Source organism: Pteropus alecto, unplaced genomic scaffold (genome assembly GCF_000325575.1).
Source record: "Pteropus alecto unplaced genomic scaffold, ASM32557v1 scaffold86, whole genome shotgun sequence".
In the NCBI taxonomy this organism is placed as follows: domain Eukaryota; kingdom Metazoa; phylum Chordata; class Mammalia; order Chiroptera; family Pteropodidae; genus Pteropus; species Pteropus alecto.
Window position 1 is genome coordinate 16,022,509 of NW_006442109.1, and position 20,704 is coordinate 16,043,212.

A 20,704-nucleotide genomic window follows, 5' to 3' on the forward strand; every position below is an offset into this window, starting at 1 on the left:
GTTTTTCAATGCCAAGTCATTTAAACAGAATCAGAAAGAAAGGGGCATGCCATTCCTCTTAGTGCTTTCTATAGCAATATAATGAACCTGATGGCTGTGCCTACCAAAACCACAACAGCGCCACGCTGGTGAGAGCCACTAGCCTGATACAGTTGTAGTTTCGATGTCCATTAATAAACAGTGCATGGAAATGTCCCACCTCTACATCAGAAACCGAGTAATCAGCTTAGCACTACAATAGTTATAAACATGGACATAATTTTAAGTATGTGGGCACATGCATGTGTATATACAAGCTCAAAGAACAATCTGAGCTATCAAATGTCAAAAATCACTAATGCTATGTTGATTCTCCAACTGACAGAACCATCTTCCCTAGATAAATCATAGCTTCTAGGCTTAAGAGTAACATTTCAATGCCACAATGAAAATCAAGAAATTGATACTGAAAGGCTGGCCATCTTTCTCCAAATAAAGTGCCATAGAAATCACTATGTAACAAAAAGTCCAAGTAAATTTCAGACACTGGCAATGTGTGTTTACATATACCCAAGGACATTAGCACTGAGTGATGGCAGGTGGCAATGCTCGTTCCTAATTCGGCTCTTCACTTTTCATATGCTTCCTGTCACACCACTTGAATTTATTTATGTCCTTCCCCGTGGGCTGTGAATATTAGGGGTGGGGGTTGGGGGCAGGGGGGTAAGACTGAAGTGGGAGTGACTACTACTACTCTGCCATGAAAGCCAACTGCCAACTGAAGGGTGTAATTCAACCTAAAAATGTCTTAGGACGGGCATTTAAGTTCATATAGACAATTTAAAAAACAATTCTTCAATGCTGTAGTCATTAAGTAGGCAATCATTTTAATGCACTGAGAGAAAGAAAAATGGCTTTAAAAAGGAGTGCCTTAAAATGCCAATCTACACCAACTGAGCTTTTATGAAAAGCTGTGGCAGATTAACAGCCTGGTTTTACATTAACTGGTATATAGTACCTGATTAAAATCTAGCTAAGCAGTATGAGGACATTAGATTGCTGTTTTCCTAGAGGCTCAAATTATTACTATCAGACTCTTTCTTTTCTCACTACAGTTCTCACACTTATTTTCTCCTATCTTGTTATTCTGTACACAAATTCTCGCTATACGTGTTTAAAGTTCTATGCAGAACACACAGATATTTGAAGAAAGTGCTATACAAACTGAAGTCACTAAAAGTACTCCTACAATATACTAAAATATCAGACAACACACAACATACTGCAAACCATAACACAATATGGTTAAACACAATAGGGATTCTTCTACTTTCACAAGGGCCTGCAGATTAAGCTTTTAAGCTTAGTGTCTAAATATGTGTTGGCAATACAACACTGTTCCCACACCCCTTTTATGCTCTCTCCTGTATTGCAAGAAGCTGGAAACCACATTTCTTTGATTTTCTTTGTAGGATTCTTGGTTAGATTCCACCAGAGTAGCTCTCACATGGGTTTTACAAGGTAGAAGACAGAAGCGATACTACTGCTATACTAACAGCATGGGCTTTAAGAGATGTGAAATTTTACAGTAGTCTTCTCACATTTCTTGGCAAATACGTTTGACATTACAGGCAGCTATGATCATCTCCAGCTGTTTCCCGCAGCTCTAGCAGGAAAGAAGCCTCCGAAAACTAAAGGCACACGTCTGAGAGCTAATGGCATGAACCAACCATTTCTCCAGCACCTAATCCCTTCTGTTAAATCCAGTCCTGCTTGAACTACCTGGAGTGAATTCTGACTTATGTAACACCAACCAATATACAGATAAGAAACAATTAATACTCTTAAATACCTCATAACTCTGTTTCTGCTGTTTCTGAAGTGCCAAAGAGTCTTCTATGGAGAGCAGCTGTGTGGGCAGATGGTGAAGTGGTAGAAGCCGAGCTGCCGTGATGTCATCAAGATGCTTCTTATCCCTGCGCCGCCTTTCCTCTGAGGAAATAGGAGTCGCTCTCCTTTGTGGATGACTAGATAGATCATTTTGTTCTGCAGGTAACCTGAAGGAGGGAACACTTGTGTTACACCATCAGACTATTTTCTTTTCATAGACATACAACATTCGCACACATAAGTGGCCTTTAATCTTAACAGCTAATTAATTCTTCTTCAAAGGTCACAGTCAGCAGTTCGCCAATATTTACATAGGTAGGTAAAATATTTCCCTTTTTTAACATATTTACTTCAAAAAAAGTATTTAAATTGGCACCTTTTGGGAGAGTAATTAGACAACTAATTTACTGCTCTAACAGATAACAAGGTATAGGGAGATAAGCTTTTTGCCTTTTCCTTCTGTCTTTAAACCTTATACTTGAACCAAAGCTATCTTTTCATTTTTTTATTCAAAAAAAACGTTTGCTTAGGGGCTTACTGTCCAATGGAGGTAAATAAACTTGTCAACAGTTTCAGTACAATATAATACCACAGGTATTATGATACACAAGAACTATCCATATATGGTACACAGGAACATAAAGGAAATGGCCAGTTCTGATGACAGGCAGGGAAAAGCTTCAAAAGAGTGAAATCTGAGGAGTCTTGGAAAAAGTGCTCACCATGTAAATGAGGGGAGAGGGGCTTCCCAGCAGGGACTAAGGGGCACATGGCTACAGCACACAGGAAGTACAGGAGGCAGAGAGTACAGACAAGGAAGCAAAATAAGCCTGGGAAACAGGCTGGGTCCAGACCACAATGCAGAGTTCCATTCTATGCAACAGGTTCACATTTGCATTTTACAGATTTCACTCTGGTAGCAGTGGAGGAGATAGACTGGTAGTGTTAAGATTAGAGGCCAGAACATACCACAGTTATAGCCCAAGAGAGGTATGGCAGCCTTCCCTTAAGAGAGAGGATGAAGATAAGAATGATTAGAGATAAAGGTCAAGGAAATACATTATGTAGGTCAGGTCTTCATGGCTAGCAGATATAGAGGTGAAGAAAAGACACCTTGAGGGGGATGGTGGGACAAGGAGGTGGCACTATTAACATAAGGAACATGGAAGAAAGTCATGATAAACCTGAGGTGCCACAAACACCCACATGGTCATGTTTCATAGGTAACTGGCCATGCAAGTCTGAAGTTCTAGGAAGACCTGGGCTAGACATAGATGAGGGAAAGCCTCCGGCATCCAGGTAGTAATGGAGCCAGAAGAGCACGTAGGAGGCCAAAGTACAAAAAGGAGCCAAAGGACAATACTTTATCCCACTTTCCAACCTCCAAGCTGCTGCTCCAGCTTGGAACCCCTCAATCTCCACCAGCCACGGCCTACTGCCTGTCAAGGCCCAGCTTTTCCTGATCTGTTCCAACTGCACACAAGCTCTTTCTCTTCAACTTCCTTAATCCTTGGGAGCCATTTTATTCCCTAACCCACAATACAAAATGACAATGAAATACTGAGATCAGGGTAGTCTCTGTATTTACTAAGTAGATGATGCATTGGTTTTCTGTCTTCCCAGTAGGGAGGAAACATACCTCATCACACGCAAGACTGAAAGGTTACTTAAAGATTACTTTTTATTCCTAATTAAAAATTAATGTAATATAATCGTTTTCTTAGAATAAATAAAATGTTTTGAGGTTAAAAAATATTGAATGGTGGGGTAGGATTAAATTGTAAAAGTCTCTACCACAATAAAAATGGTTTTAAGTTATTTTTGACGAGAAGTTTTCAGTTTTTCAAAGAAAGAAGTGGTTCGACTTCATATCTGATGTTCGACATCCATGTAAATCTAGGCAGGTACTAGTTGCTACTCCTTGATTTAAATGTTACATTTGCATACAAGTAACATTCTCTTCTCTTCAAAGAACTACCTTTTATTGGAGATATTAGAAACAAAATATGGAAAGGAACTGAGAAGCGGGGCTAGTTTGCCCCTCCTGCCCCAATCTGTTTTTAGTTTTTTTTAACCCCTTCTCAGACCCCTTTTGCTGAATTTATTATATAGTTTAATGTTCTTCCAAGTGTGTTAGCCTTGGGTCCTCATCTAGATTCTAAACTCTTTGAAGAGCAGAATCTTTACTTATGTGTCATCACAGAACCCACTGATTACATCTTGTGAGCACACAAATATTTTTTGCTGAGCAAGTTCATTAACTCCTGCAATTGCTTTTTCCTTAGCTGACAGTCTAATCAAACGGGGAGCTCACAACTAAGGACAAAACTCCGAACTTAATACGTTACATTAAATACAATAATACACCTATGCCTAACTTATATAAAAATAATTTAACTTATTGTATCACTCATGTGACAAAATGCCACTATTGTTCTCTGACACATAAAACCTACATGGTCTCCCAACGCAAAAGCACACTCTTCACAATAAAATTTATGCCTGCCATTTCATTCTCATATCAGCTCCTCATACATTCTTTCAACCGGATGTCTCACCACCAAAACCTTCCCTTCTCAATCAACTCAGCACTAATAGAGCTGTACACCAGAAAATGGTTTTGGAAAAAAAAGTCATAATAAACTCTGTGTTTATTATGAAATACTGGCTAACTATCCTGAAATTTAATACTCCATCTGCTATGTAAAACTTTTTCAATTATTTGGCTAAAATATTAAAGTATTTTCAACATGCGTCCTCCACTCCAGTCAGGCTGGCCTCAATGTTTCCACAATATGCTCATTCCTAACTACAAGTAGTTCTCCCACAAAGTCCACATGCTTTAACAAATATTATGCTCTTGTGACTGGTCTGTTTCTGATGGTACTTACACATTGGTTTTAAATTTACGTGGTGTGGGCACTGGGTTTTTGGCTCGCATATCTAGCACTTCCATGTAATGAGGCTTCTTCTGTGTCCTACTACAAAGGCCTGTCAAGTTCTCAGTACTCCTGTTTTCTTCTGAGTAGTGTTCACCCGGGTCTGCAATTGTGATCCTTTGTAACCTATCAATAAACAAGTTGTCAGAGCTGCTAGAATTATCTTCTGCTTGACTTGACACCCGATGCTGAGGGAGACACTCACTAGTTTCAGATGAAGAAAGTGCACTGGCTCTGCTGCTGGAAGCTGGGCACTTGTTCACTGTGTATTCAACTTCTGGAGCTTCTTCATCACCTTTGTGAGTAGAACGTACAAGTCCCTGTTGTTGTGAGGTTGCTTTAGATGACGTAATGTTATCTACAGAGGAACAGCCAGGAACTAGTGATGAAGTATCAAGTATCTGGTCAGAATACTGGACCTTATCTGTGTCCATGTCAACAACTGCAATTGCTTTTTGCCGTAGCTTACAATCTAAACTAACAAGATGAAACAGTTCACTTTTTCCTCTAACGTCTTCACGTTCTGCAATGGCAGCTTTCAGTTTGGCAACAGAGTCCAACATCTTTTTACCTTTGTCGGGCAATTTGTAAATGAATTTTCTGTCAAATGGAAAAGAACATGTATACATTAGAGCCATGTTTTTAAACCCAAGATTAAGACACAGCATTATCTTAAAAGGGAGAAAAACTGATCTTTAACTCAAAAATATGATTTCCAACTGCCTCAAAACAGGATTAAAATAAGACAGTCATTATCCAGATACTCCAGGAAGAATAGGGACTATGCTTTATTTGCCTCACCTAATTAGAATTTCAGCTAAAGTATTTTAAGTATATAATGCTCATATAAGACATTCCCAGTCAGTATGATCTCCAAGACCTTCCCAGGGAGGGAAGGTGGATGGGTCTGGAAGGTCAAAAGTATTTTCATAATCCTAAGACACGGTTTGCCATTTTCACTCTCATTTTCTCACATGGGCACAGTGGAGTTATCAGAGGGCACAGGACATGTGATTATCAATGCTCTGCTGGCTAACAGAATGAGTGAGCTTGTATCCTGTGTTTTAAAAATTTCTCACTTGTAATTCCTACTACACTGACAAATGTCCATAGGTATCACAAACATAAAACAAAAGCTCTCTGGGATATTCAATAAGTCTTCAAAGCAGAAGGAGGTCCTGAAACCAAAAAGCTAATTCGCTGCTATAGATTAAAAATTTATTCACACAAAGTCAAAATACCTGTGTCTACTAGGAAGATCCCAAGTGATCATTTGTTCCTTTTGCTGAGTTATAGAGTTCATTTTCTGATTCCCCTTTCTTTACCCATACAATAAATGAGGAGGTAAGGTTACATGTCAGGCCCTCTTAGTTCTCTTTCATTCCCATTTCAACTATTAACATCCCCTCCAGCTGACATCACTATATTTTCCCAGCCTTCTCCTTTCTCTTAAGCCTCATGACCACTTCTTCAACTTTTAACTAGATAACTTAACTCTCCCATCAACTCAGCACGCCCTAAGTAAAATCAGCTTGAGATCTACTCCTCCCTCTCCTCCCAATTTTCCTATTGTTATTACTGGTTCTCCATACAGGTTGCAAACCTCAACCATCTCTGTCAACTACCTATTCAAAACATTCCAAATCTGATGTAGTTTTCCCAACTCCACAATTACTTTTCTGGTTCACTTTCTTACAACTTGCTTGTTGAGAACCTCTCTAAAAATATCCTCCTACTGTCTTCTGCCTGTTATCCCTTTAAAGCATCCTATGCCAAGCTGTTAAACAAGGGTTCCTTAAAAAAAAAAAAAAAAATCACTTTCATTATATCGTTCCACTGCTAAAATCTATTAAGTCGGGGAACTGAATAAGGGTCAAATTTTCTCTACTTAATATACCATTCTTTATATCCCACTCTTTCAGTTCCTCTAAAAATAGGATCTAGAGGTGAAACTGACAAGGTGTTTTGGGCACGATTTGGGGAAAGAGGTGGGAAACAAAAGGACTGAGGTACAGATCCTTCAGGGAACGGACACAGTAGCTAAGTAAATAAAACCAAAGAGGAGCTAATGAACAGCTGATACACTAAGCTGCCGCTCCGCGCACGAGCCACCCAGGGAGTACAAGCCAGGCCGGGACGCGGTCGGCTTCGCGGCTATAGGCCGTCAGCTCGCCCGCGGGCCTGGAACGGAACTTTCTGAGGCAAGGTCACCTTCTAGGGAAGGGAGTGGAGTGGGGGAAGGGACAGATGAGTCCCAGGGAGCCCGAACCCAAAGAGCCTGGCGGTGATTCGGCGGGACCCAAGCTTACTCGTTGCGCAAAAGTCTCTCCTGGCGCTTCAACATCTCCCGCAGCTCCGCCAAACTCCGCTGCCCCAAGTCCTCGGGAGCTTGGGGCTCGAAGCCGCGGAGCAGCGAGGACATTTTGCGGGGGCTGCGGCTGTCGAGGCGGCGGGCACTCGGCTTCCTCGGCAGACCCAGCTGCTAGGGCCGGATCCGCGGCCGGCGGGGACTCCGAGGCACGAGCGGGAGTCGCCATTTTCCCGGAAGAACAGGTTTTCTTCTAGCCGAATCGAGCTTTATTGAAACGCCGGAAACAAACACGGACAACGAGCGGGCAGGAGCGGAAGTTACGGGAAGTGACGTCACGCCCTCACTGGGAACACGTTCCCGTTGTAGGCGTTTTCTCTGTTCTTCAGCTCTTCACCTGTTGATTCAAAAAGTATTTACTGAGTGCCACCATGACCCCAACGGATAGCCACAGCCCCTGCCATTATGGAGTTTACCTAGTGGTGGAGGGGGCAGACATTCACCAAGTAATAATAAAACAATAGTAAGATCGGTGTGGGCACCAGTAAGGTATCTCCGAGAAGTGAAATGTAAGTCGAAACTTGAGTGATGAATTAGCCATTGGTGAGTTGGGGGAATGTGCAGGACGGGGCTTGGGAGTCCCTAGTCTTTGGTGAAGGCGTCGAATGAAGTCCTCGAATGTTAAAGTTGGAAGGATTTTTAGAGACCATCAGCGTTTCTTAACGGGACTCTGGTATTTGGAGCCGGACTTTTCTTCATTTGCGGCACAGCCTCAGGCATTGCAAGACATTTGGTATCTGGATTGAGAACCTCTCTTTCACAATTTCTGATTTTGCGTATAGAAAAACAAGAGGCACGAAAACTGAAGTAAATACTCCCAGCACACAAAACTAGGAAGTGACAACACCGAGTTTCAAATTCAAATACCCATCTGCTCTTTCTACAACACCAATCTGAAAATCTTTTTCTTCACTTTATGTTTATTTCCAAATGTTTTAAACTTTTGAAAAGTTTTTTTAAGGTTGTCGAGAAGAGGAAAGCAGCGTAATAAGCATCCCACCCAGCTTTTACCTTCTCTTTATATTTCAGCTACCATAGTTGTGTCCCAAAGGGAAGAGGAGGGAGCATGCAAGAGTCACAGAAGCTATCACTTGGGAGGTTTGAACACCTCCATAACTTCCAACACTGCCTCCCCTTTCTTTGACATGGAAAATTTAAATTTTCTCAGTCCTGTGTAAGGTGCTAGAACAAACACAAGCAATTCCCTCCTAATCGGAAACGAGATAAAATCTGAAGCCACTCCAGGGAGCATAGTTGAAGCCACTTCTGTGTCCTCCCAATTTACTCTGTTCTGATCAGATTAACTAATGTATCAAAATGGTCAACATACACCTTGCTTTTAAGTACTTCAATAACCTGCTCCAGATCTAGCCAAATAAATACTTGAGTTAGGCCCTTGAGTCAGGTAGTTGTCCCCTGGCAAACTCCCCCAACAGCCTCCCTCATCTCTCCCTGGGCTTCAGCTGGAGGCCTTTTTCTCCACCCCCACTGTAGTGAACCTCTTCTGATTCTCGACCACAGGTGTCTTCAGGGCAAAATTCCTTTCTGTCAAGCCTGAGAATTTAGCCCCCAGCTCTTTTCCTCTTGTGGAAGGCTGTCCCTTTCCCTCTAGCCCGTTTTAAATCTTAAGTTTTACCTTCTCCCTGAGCCTTCTTAGATTATTCTAACCCAAATTGCTTTCTATTAAGCATAATTTTAGTGCTTAGAGTTAGAACCTCACTATATGAAGCATATTATGCTTCTCTAATTGTGTTATGCATGTGATTTCTTTTTTCTTTTTAACAAATTTGTAGACTCAGGAATTCTGTCAGAGTCATGTTTGTACTTTCTGTCTCTGATGCATAGAGTGGGTACTAATTAGCAAAATCTCTCTCATAATTTTTCTCTCTGTCTTTCCTCCATATTCTCCTTCTTAATGAAATCTCCCATTTGTATATACAAGTCTTAAGCTTTTTATATAGGTATTAACCATAATTACCGTGAAGATATTTTCAGTGGTATGGGATAGATTCTTTTACACAACAAAGCTAGGACTTCAAGATGTCATAATAAATATCTAAATTCCTAACAAAACCTGTGCACAAACTGTCTAGTTCTAGACTTTGGAGATACAATGATGAATGAGACAAGTTTCTTGCCACAATGAAACTTGCATTTTATCAGATAGTACTAAGTGCCACATAAAGAATTAAATCAGGTGATGTGATAAGAAGTGATTGAGAGGCTATCTTAATTGTTTGAGGTAATTGAGGATTTTTTTTTTTTTCGAGGAGGTAATTTATAAGTTGAGACCTAAATGACAAGAAGCAATTCACCATGAGAAAATATGACATAAAAGTATCCCAAGTAGAGAGAAGAGTGAATACTAAGGCTCTACAAGGAGAGAGAGCTCAGCATGCCCAAATAACAAACAAAAAGACAATGCTGGATTCTGTAGAACTTTGTAGACCAGGATATGGAGTTTGAATTTTATTCCAAGAGAAATGGGAAGCCATCTGTCATAGGCAGCCCCTAGTATGGCCCCCAAAGGTCCTGCCCTAGAGTAATCCCCTCCCATTGAATATGGGCTGGACTTACTGACTCACTTTCAACAATTAGAATATGGCAAAAGTGACAACAAATGATAAAAGTGTTGGAATGTCAGTTCAAGATTGGGTTATAAAAGATTTGAACAGACATTTCACCAAAGAAAATGTACAGATGAAATATAAGTACATGAAAGTACTTAAATATTTTTTTCCCTCAACTCAACTGATCACGAAATCCTGTAGCCTGAAAGTACACCAATGTTGTTATCCATTAGGAAAATGCAAATTAAAAAAACAATGAGATACTACCACACAACTATCAGAATGTCTGAAATTATAAAGACTGACAATTCAAGTGTTTGAAAGGATGTGGAGCAAATGGAACTCTTACACATGGCTAATGAGACCGTAAAATAGCACAGCCACTTTTGAAAACAGTTTGGCAGTTTCTTAAAACTTGCCTTATAACCAAGGCATTTCTATGCTAGATATTTACCCAAGAAAAATGATAGTATGTCTCTACAAAGACTTATACATAAATGTCGATAGCAGCTTTATTTGTAATAGCAACAAACTGGAAACAACCCAATGTTCATCTCTAGGTAAATGAATAAACAAGTTGTGGAATGCCCACACAATTGAATACAATCATATATGCAATAATTTCAATGAATCTCAATTATACTGAAACAAAGTCAGGAAAAAGAGAGTACATACTGTATGATTCCATTTATATAAAATTCTAAAAAATGCAAACTAATCTATAGTGACTGAAAACATCAATGATTGTCTAATGGTGTGGGGTGGCAGGGAGAGGCTAGAAGGAATACAATCATATATGCAATAATTTCAATGAATCTCAATTATACTGAAACAAAGTCAGGAAAAAGAGAGTACATACCTTATGATTCCATTTATATAAAATTCTAAAACATGCAAACTAATCTGTAGTGACTGAAAACATCAATGATTATCTAATGGTGTGGGGTGGCAGGGAGAGGCTAGAAGAATTACAAAGAGGAAGGAGAAAACTGGGGAGTGATGGATACGTTCATTATCTTGACTGCAGTAATGGTTATATAGATGTATTCATTTGGTAAGTCACAACTTATTACACTGTACACTTAAAATATGTCCAGTATATAGCATGTTATACCCCCAATAAAGCTGCTAAAATTGCTCCTCTAACTTCCAATCTCTCTTCTTTTTTAAGAGGTTAGCTTTCTCAAAGAGTCATCTACACTCTCTGACTGCACATCTTCACCACTTAGCAGTGCCATAAACCCTCTCCTGATCGCCAAACCCTAAAAGGCAGATTTTAGTCTTTCTCCTCCTTGCTGTATATGACCCTGTCGACTACTTCCTCCTTACCACAAATTCCATGTTACCAATCCCTCCAGGATTTTCAACTCTGGAGTTCTTGTTCTGGAGCTAGAATTAGAGTTCTGGGTAAGGACCTTACCACCTGGATGTCCCAAATGTTTCTCAAGTTAAACTTGTCAAAAACTATACTTATATTTTACTCCCCCAACCCACTTTTCCATTTTAAAAACTGTCACTGTTTAATGGCAATACCATCCGTCTAGTTGCCCAAATCAGAAACTAGATATTCATACCTGACTATTTTTTTCCCTCAACTCAACTGATCACGAAATCCTGTAGCCTAAACATCTCCTTCTCTGCACACTTTCCTGCCACCTTTTCAGCACTTTCTTATACAACCATTGTTGATTCAATTGCCTTTGCCGAAGTCCTTGAGTGAACTACTATAATAGCTCCTAAAAGATCTCCCTACCTGTAACCTAAGCTGCCTTTTTCCTCTAACTGCTGTCAGCTTCTTTTTTATTAAAAAAAAAAAAAATCTAATTTTGCTTTCTTCACTTGGAATGCTGATGTGGGAAACACCAATATCAATGTAGTGAGGACCAGAAGGATTCGATTCCACACTCGTTGGGCCTCTCAGCCCACAGAGATCTTGCCTCCATGTTGAGCTCACTGGAGGGTCAGGGTGCTGAGGTACTGTAGGGGGGCCATGCAGAAGCGTGCCCAGTCTTTCTGCCTAGAATTGACCTTAATGGCAGTGGTGTGTGGTCACAGAGGCAGTGGTATGTGAAGCAAGTGTAAATGAAAAATTTAACCTGATTCCTGCCGTGGGGCAGGAACTTGGGCAGCAAAATAATGGTTAGTGGGAGGTTAGTCCCAAGAGAGATTTTAAAGGAGAAGATAGGCAGATATTAAACCAGACAAGTTCATTAGGAACAATGATTACCAACAAAGGAGCCTGTGATGGTTAACTCTATGTATCAGCTTGCCTACGTCACAGTGCCCAGATATTTGGTCAAACATTATTCTAGATATTTCTGTGAAGGTATTTTTTGGCTGAGAGCAACATTTAAATCAATAGACTCCAAGTAAAGCAAGATTGCCCTCTATAATGTGGGTGAGTCTCATCCATTCCCTCAAGCCAAAGAGTGACCTCCCTGAACAGAGGGAATTCTGCCAGCAGACAGTCTTCAGACTTGAGCTGCAGCAGTGGTTCTTCCCTGCTTCTCCAGTCCGCTGGCCTAAACTGCACTGATGAGCACGTGAACCAATTCCTTAAAACAAGAGATGTATTTTAAGAAATTGGCTCACCTAATTATCTACACACACACACACACACACACACACACACACACACACACACACACACATTCTATTGGGTACTATTGGATCTTTTTCTTTGAAGAACCCTGACTAATAGAGAGTCCAATAACACTAATCTGTTAGGAAAATCAAGGCTAGATTGATGCCTGGACTTCACAGTGATAGAGCTGACTGAGGAGAGAGAAGGCTAGCTTTTGGTCTGGCCCTGCTATGTATTGGGCACACAGAGAAGAGAAGGAAACCTAGGGTCATAAACAAATTCAAAGTAAATCTATTTTCTTTCCTGTTTTTTTTTTTTTTTTAAGCATCCATTTGGGAATAGAACTTGCTGAACTTTCAAACAAACCATAGCAGCTATAGCTAATGAAAAATTAATAAAGACTAGTAAGCTTAAGACTTTATTAAATAATAATAGCTGACATCTGTGTACCATTTACTAAATCTCCTTTTCCAGTCATTCCCCAAACTGCTTTCTCAGATGGACAGGATAGTGGGGACTATCCTCACTTCACAGAGGGAGGCACAAGTGCTAGGACCTCCTGACCCCTCCATCTATGAGCCAACCTTGCCCTGCTGCCTTTTCTGTCTATTCCTCAGTGCAGGACGTCACAACTAACTGACAGGAGCCTGGTAAGTTAGGGAAGAGAAAGTAAAGGAAGTAAAACAGGTAGTTGGAACTGGGTATGAGAGAAACAGAGTGAAAAAAGGAAAGAGAAAGGATCTGGTACAGAGGGAGACAAAAGAAGTGGAAGGGGCAGTAAGAAGGATAACATTTCTCTGCACAGAAATCAGAAACAGAAGGCTTCAGAAGAAGCTTTGTGCTGAGGAATTCACGGATCAATTCTTAATTTCCCTTCCAGCTCTAAAATTCTATACTTGTACAAAATGTCAGATTTCCCCTCTTTGTATTTCACTGTGATCCCATTGCAACAAAAGGTTTTCCTCAGCTACCCAAGGGTTTAGTCTGTAAAAAGCATGTACTCCACACTGAAAGTAAATTCTTGCATTAGTTATCCAAACTGTTTGAAATGAGGGACCAAATTTTCAGCTCATATCGCCCTCTTTATCAGCAAATAGTAATTTAAAGCCATTTACCGGATCTGTGGTTCCCAGGTGACAGACTGTGGCGTATTAAAATTAATCCTGACAGAAGACCCTTACTGCTTTCTCCAAGCACATTCAGGCTGTTGGTTTCTGAACAGGATGAACAGACGGCCTATCCCAGAGGGCTGGAGGGAGGAAGCACGTTAAAATGGCTGCCTGCATCTTTGTTTGCTCAGCTGCTTGGAAAAACTAAGACGGAGGGAAATGGGATTAATCAAGAGGGCAGTTGCCCATGGAAAAAAAAGAAAATAGGAAGACTCTGGTGAGAAAATTCCAGCCAAATAAGGTTCAAGTTGAAGGAATTTTTTTCTCTTTAGACTTTCACATGGTTGAGGGTTATTGGTGACAAATCTCCCATTTCAGGCTACCACAGTGTTTTTTGATCTTTTTGACAGTATGGGAGAAGATGTTTATTATTAGATGTTTGACACTCTAAAATTTCATGTAATTTTACTTTTTAGTTAGCAAATTTAATGAATATTTTTGGTTAGATATTGACTAATTATAATTGATTAACATCTTTCTATGACTTTTCATATGAATAAACTCACAAACGAGGGAAAAAAAGTCCTTGATAGATCACATGTATTCACTTTGCTACAAACTCTATAGATATTGCATTGACGCCCCTCCTCTCCATTTAAGAGACTGGAATCTTGAACAAGATTTAAAATATCTTCTCCTCCCCTTGACTTATTTCAGTTCCCTTGGACATATTGGCTAAAATTTCACCCATAAGATAATTTGGTTAACAAGGATATTACTTTGAGACCATAAATCCTTCTAGAAGGGCTGTGGCCTATCAGTCGTTTACACATGAGTGTGAATTTGTTCCAAATGACTTTTTCACAAAAGCCTAGCTGAGGTGATGACTTACATTAAAAGAGTGGGATTTGATAGGAGGGAAAGGGAAAAAATGGAAAGGATTTTGAGCAATCAGAGAGGAAGAGTAGACTAGAGAGAGCATTACAACAGTGAGTTTAGGGGTCACCAATCCCCGGGACTGTGGACTGGTACAGTCGGTGACCTGTTAGGAACTGGGCTGCTCAGCAGGTGAGCAGTGGGAAGCTTCATCTGTATTTGCAGCCACTCCCCAGCATTACCATCACCCCCTCAGCTCTACCTCAGATCATCAGGCATTAGATTCTCATAAGAGCACCAGGTCCCTGGTGCCAAAAAGGTTGGGAACTGCTGTCCTAGAGGACCTCCTCTCCAAGATTTGAGAATATGCAGGGCAGGCAAAACAAGAGGATGTCAAAACCAAACTTTCCTTAGAATCGGTTCAAATTCCATGCTAGCAGCAGAGCCTCCTACATGTAAATGGTCTTCATCCAAGATTTTTTTATGAGGCATCCAGTACATTGAATATCATAAGTCTGCTTATAAGAATTATTTCATTAATAAAATACGCTCAGATAAACATGTTTACATTTCTCTTGTGCTTGGCTAAAGACAGTTTGCACATATATTTATCAGAAAACAAAAGGAAAGTAAAAGAGGTAATTTGCAAAGTCACTAAAAAATGAGATTTTATAATTTCCTTTCCTTTCAAGTTTCTCCAGGGATGCAGGTGGGAGTTTAGTGGAGAGAAAGAAGAACCAGGTCCCTACCACAATGTCAGCACACCATATGTCTCACTGTTTGGAGTATGATGTACATCACAGGCCATGAAATAAAGAAACTGGTGATCAGCAACAGAATGGAGTTAGAGAAAACTGACTACCCCTCTCCTCTCACAAGACCTGGCCAGAATCAAATGTCTGGTCACCTTTAATTTTCTGTCTTCCATGAAAAAGAACACAGCTCTGAAAATCTTCAGCAAAGGGGAATAGGAAGGAGGGACCAAGGGATGCCTATGTAATGTATAGTCAGGGGAATTATTCAGAAAAAAAAAAAGTCTTCCTTGATTTTATTCCCAAAAATTTGGAGGAGAGAACAGTGAAGCATAGTGTGTAAAGGACAATAAAGGTGATTCAGATCAGAGAATGACAGGGTGGTGGTGAAATCTGTCAATCCCCAACCATGTTTTTGGTGGGGAGAGGTTTGCGTACCACTAACTTTGTGGCCAACTGACTTCTCCAGGCCTCAGTTTCTTCCATTTAAAGTGAGAGTATTGAACCAGACAGACTCCAAGATGCCTTTCAACGCTTAAATTATGTGATTCTAGGATGATTAATGTTATAATACATTCTGTAGCAACATCTGCATCTATTTAAGCTCATAAATGTTGAGAAGAAATATTTGGTATGCAGTAAACCAGGAAGCAGGTAGCTCCCTTTAAATAAATACTCATCCAACATTGATGAAGTTTGAGGTTTTATCAACCTTTGCTGGACTCCCACAGTTGCCCATATCTTATGAGACTGGATAATGTTTTCCATCACCTAGAATTCTTGAGCTTAATTTAATTTTTATATCTAATAGATGACAGCTCTGAGTAATTTCAGATTGTTTATAAGGTTAAAAAAACTGAAGTTGTCAAAATAGCAGAAGACAAGGAAACTGTAATAAATGATGTGGGAGGAACACTATTTCAACTAGACTGGAGAAAAAGGGGTTTAAAAGAATAACTATTTTCAACAAAGTAAAAAAGAGTTGCGAATTTTGGGTCTTTGGCCACATCCAATCTATAGATGAATTTGTCTGGCCTGTCAGTTTTTCAAAATTATGAATCTGAGTGACTTTAAAAGGGGCATGAACTTAACTCTGGGTTAGCATCTTCCCACCAGCAACTCACCCCATTACCCTACCCCAGACTCTTCCCACCTTTGTGCAAAGTTTCTGGGCACCAGGGCACCTGAGTTTGGGTGCGTTATACAAGCATAAATGAAAAAATTTACCCAACACTTTTTTTTCCTGAAAGGCTACGATTAATACCACAGAAACTCCCTAGATCACTAGCAGAAGATATATACTTGTCACAGGAAAGTGTTCTTTACCTCTAAATCTCAGCGTCTTCCTAAGCCTTTTGTGTCTTAAGAATCCCCGTGAATGGTTCTCGGATAATTCATAGAATTTCTATCCCCCCCAGATTATAAACGTCAATGAGATTACAAGGTTTTTCTCCCACCTAGAATCAAGTGTAAAACGTGAATTTTAATTCAAAAAGACTCAGCCTTTCCTGGGGGGAAAGCCAATTTCCTTGTTTCATAGTCAGACTAATAAGTACTCTAGTCAAAGCATACAATCCTGTTATTTTGAACAATTCCTGAAGAACTGTTTGCAAGCATCTCAAACAACACACGGGCATTGTTTACAAAGCTTGACATGACATTTTTATCTATAACAAAAGCATTTTAAAAGGTCAAAGAAAATTATGAATCTTTACGATCACCGTGGACACATTAGCATCTTTACATTTTCTACTTTAAATTCATATTGGGGATTTTATAAGGAGAAAAGGTTAACTTGAGACAGCACTAATTTCCTTCCCCTCAGCACTCCTCCAAAATGTTTAAATATGTTTGTGGGTACCGTAAAGACATTTTATTTTAGCATTGGGCCACAAAATGACCAGTTAAGTTTTTTCAGGCTGAATGTGTTTTGTTTAGGAGGTGGCAAGTTAAGAGGAAAGGGGAGAATTAAAATATTTGCAAGATGTCATTAATCTCCAGCGAGAACCTAGAATTGTTGTTTTTTTCCCCCTTCATTTCAGATCTAATCCAGCTTTCTGTTATTTGGCTCAGAAAAGTCTTAAATCTGTAACAAGAGAGTTACTTCCTGTTCTCAAGAGTAAGGCTGCCAAAGAAAACATTTACAAGAAAAGTCTCAGGGCCAAAAAATTGCCTACTAATTATTTCTCAACCCCCCTCCCACTCCTGATTCGGGAAGGTGAATGCTGTAAATGCTATATGTTAAAACTCAAAAGTATGTATTGAAAAATTAAGAGAAAACCCCCAAGAACTGTTTGTCATTTATTTATATTTTATTGCATTCAAATTACATCAGTTTTATGGCCCTTGGGCACACATTAACGTTTCTTATAATATTTTGTTTGAATTCCACAAAGACTATACTATACCTTTATCAAAATACATTATGGAAGTTTCTACCTGGTACCTTCCCAACTGAAGAAGAGAAAAGCAGCCCCTGACATTTGGGAGCTGGCCTAGTACTGTCAGCTAGGCCACGGCGTAGCTACAAGCTGGCCTGACACTCACAGCAAGGTCTCGGTGTCCTCTTTCGTGACCCATCTATTCAGTGCCCTCCTAATGAAAATCCCAGCAGCCCTTCTGTAGAAACTGACAGACTGTAAAATTCATATGGAAACGCAAAGGACCTAAAATAGCCAAAACAACTTGGAAGAAGAAGAGCAAAGTTGGAGAGACTCCCTGCTTCAAGGTTTATGGTAAAGTTACAGTAAGTAACCAAGACAGTGAGTTACCAGTGTCGAGATAGGCAACTGGATCAACATAACAAAATAGAGAGTATGGAAATAGAGCTAGGCCTACGTGGCCAATTGATTTTCATCAGTAGTACAAGGACAATTCCTTGTACCATTGTACCTTATAATAATGGGCGAACCATGTCATATCACCCAACTCCACGTGGAAAATGGGTAGACTTTTCAACAAATAGTGCTAAAACAATTGGATATCCATATGTGAATAAACTACTTTGATTTGTACTTCTCACCATGTATTAGTAATCTAATCCTGCCTAACAAATTACATCTTCCTCTGGTCTCTTGGCCTCTGGTCTTTCTTTCCAGAAACACATCCCCAAATCTCCCTTTTGGCCTTTTCCTTCCCTGACAAAGTCAGATGAGGTATTCTCAAATTTGCATATCAGGAAAGAAGACTATAGTTTATTTAATCTCCTGTTTATCTAGCCGCTGGTCACGTGTATATATGCATTCATGCATGCATGTACGTATGTATGTGTGAATTATTTTGCCCTACGTTTCTTCTGCACGATCCAGGTCTCTAAAATGTGTCCAATAAGGGAAAATTCTTGGCTTTGCAAATATTCATGGTACAACACTTCCTTCTTGGTAATTACTATTACCGAGAAGGTATCAATTATTGGCATGTCTCCGGTGCAGTGCTGGGAAATTTTTCCATGCTATCTCATCTGATCTACACAGCAAGCCTATGTGGGGGATGCAATTCCATTTGCTTCCAAGGCAAAGTCTTACTGGGGCACTGAACCTCAGAGAGTTGGCACGACTGGACCAAGAGGGTATTATGATTCAGTGGCAGACCTGGGACTGACTCCAGGCTTCCCACCTGTCTTTTGGAGTGAGACAAGCCTGACTCCAGGTTTCCCACCTGTCTTTTGGAATGAGACAGGCCTTTGACTTTGAGCTTCATCTCTTTGAATTTCAATGGCCTCATGCACAAAATGGGAGTGATAACATCTTCCACACAGAACTGTTGTGAAGATTCAACGTATGTATGGTACGTCTATCTCAATAATCTTAGTCTCCTTTACTTCCTCCAGCCAAGGCTCTTTCTGGAATACTTTTCATCTGTGTTTTCCTTCATGCTCAAGGAGGTTTGGAATGGTCCTCTCTAAATTATGTTATAAGGACTGCCCCCAAGGCACTTTCATCACTAGAGAGACAGAAAATGGATGTGATGATCAGTCATTAGATATGTGAGTAGAAAAGGAGGGGCTGAAAATAAGTACCCCGAGGATATAGAGATGGCCAAAACCAGGAAGAGCGAGATTCACTGGGAAAGGTTTTGGAGAGGAAAGGGGTCTCGAGGTGCACCTCTTTGTCTCCCTTGGACCTGGCATGCAGCACCTGGCATGTAGCACCTGGCATGTGCTGGTTGAAAGGAACTGGGCCTCTCAGTCTGAATGGCAAGCAATTCACCATGGTCTGATGGAGCCTGAGCCAGGACAGGAAGGAACCTGTCCTTACTGTCACATCTTCCATCCCACCCCTTGCCCTGGGGACCACCCTAGAGTTCCTAGAGCAGGTGGGTGGCATTTGCTGGGGAGAAAATGGGTGCCCAGAGTACACTTACAGATTAGCTCAGGGGCCAGCCTTGGTTAGTGCACCTTCTAATGGGGGGACCATGTCATGTCACCCAACTCCAAGTACTTCCCAAATGTTGTTCCTCTCTCCGTGGCTAGCTCTGAAATCAGCCTCTGGGTCATGTCCCACTCAGATTCAAACCCCATCTCAGGCATGTGGCATGTTTTTTTCTCTCTCTGTAGCTAGCGCTTGCTGCTGGCTAAGCAGCAGGCCCTCTCTGATTCCGGGACCTGGGGGACACCAGCTTCTTCCAAGCCCAGTCCTGTTTCCTGTCAGCTGCCCAGGCACTCTCTGGGCCCTCGGGAAACCTACAGGCCTGCAGCTCACACCTGCAGTCGCTGAGCTCAGGTATCCAAAGGCAATATCCTGAAGGAACTCTTTTCACTGCCTGTTTCGGGGACAGGTCTGCCTCAAGCAAGCAACTTTAGACTCTCCTTCATTTCCCATTCCCAGTGTTGGCAAAGCGGCCGGGAAACCACATTCTCATCCTGTTGGGGAGAGTTTCAATGGATTCAAATTTCCACAGGCCACATTGGACCATGTGCACCCAAAGACTTAAACGTTCATAACTTTTGACCCAGCAATTCCTTTTCTAGGAATTTATCTTGAGAACATAATTAGACAAGTATATGAAGATGCATGTACAACATGGTTCATCAGAGGATTGCTTAAAAAGGAGTAAAGACAATCTCCAAAATCCCAACAATAGGGAACAGGTCAAGTAAAACCTAGTACATCAATAAAATGGAATCCAATTAAATTTAAGAAACAATGGTTTAGATATATGTAAAGAATTATCATAATAAGTGAAAAGTGGTTACAAAAGTATGTAATAATGGATAGCATTTATTACGTGCTTACTATATGCCAAACACTATTCTAATAACTTCATGGATATTAATTTGTTTATTCTGCACTCCAACCCCTGTTAGGAAAGAAATGTCACTGTCCTCAATTTACAGGAGCTTGAAGAGTTTCCGTGACTCGCCCAAGACACACACCAGTGACTGAACTCATCAGACTACAGATTCCACCTTCCTAAACACCATGGTTCTGCTTCTCAGAATAAGATCATATTTGTTTTAAAAACAAAATAAATGGGGTGTGTGTGTGTGTGTGCGTGTGTACGTGTGTGTATGTAAGAAAGTTTGGAAAGACTGGAATGAAAATATCAATTGAAAAATTATTATACGGCGTTATTTTTATTTAAAATAACTATATATACACTGCTGTTTTTCATTTCAATAGAATAACTTTACTATGT

General features: G+C 40.4%; 1 protein-coding gene across 1 annotated transcript in view; it reads right to left on the reverse strand.

Moving 5' to 3' along the window:
* The window catches only part of POLR2M (RNA polymerase II subunit M), a 7,834-nt gene extending 454 nt beyond the window's left edge, over positions 1 to 7,380 (reverse strand). The window contains exons 1-3 of the mRNA XM_006920325.3: positions 7,118 to 7,380; positions 4,761 to 5,408; positions 1,832 to 2,036 (exon numbers count right to left, since the gene is read on the reverse strand). Of these exons, the coding sequence (XP_006920387.1) occupies positions 1,832 to 2,036; positions 4,761 to 5,408; positions 7,118 to 7,230 (966 nt within the window). The 5' untranslated portion in view covers positions 7,231 to 7,380. The remainder of the gene's footprint in view (positions 1 to 1,831; positions 2,037 to 4,760; positions 5,409 to 7,117) is intronic.
* Positions 7,381 to 20,704: the final 13,324 nt, after the last annotated feature.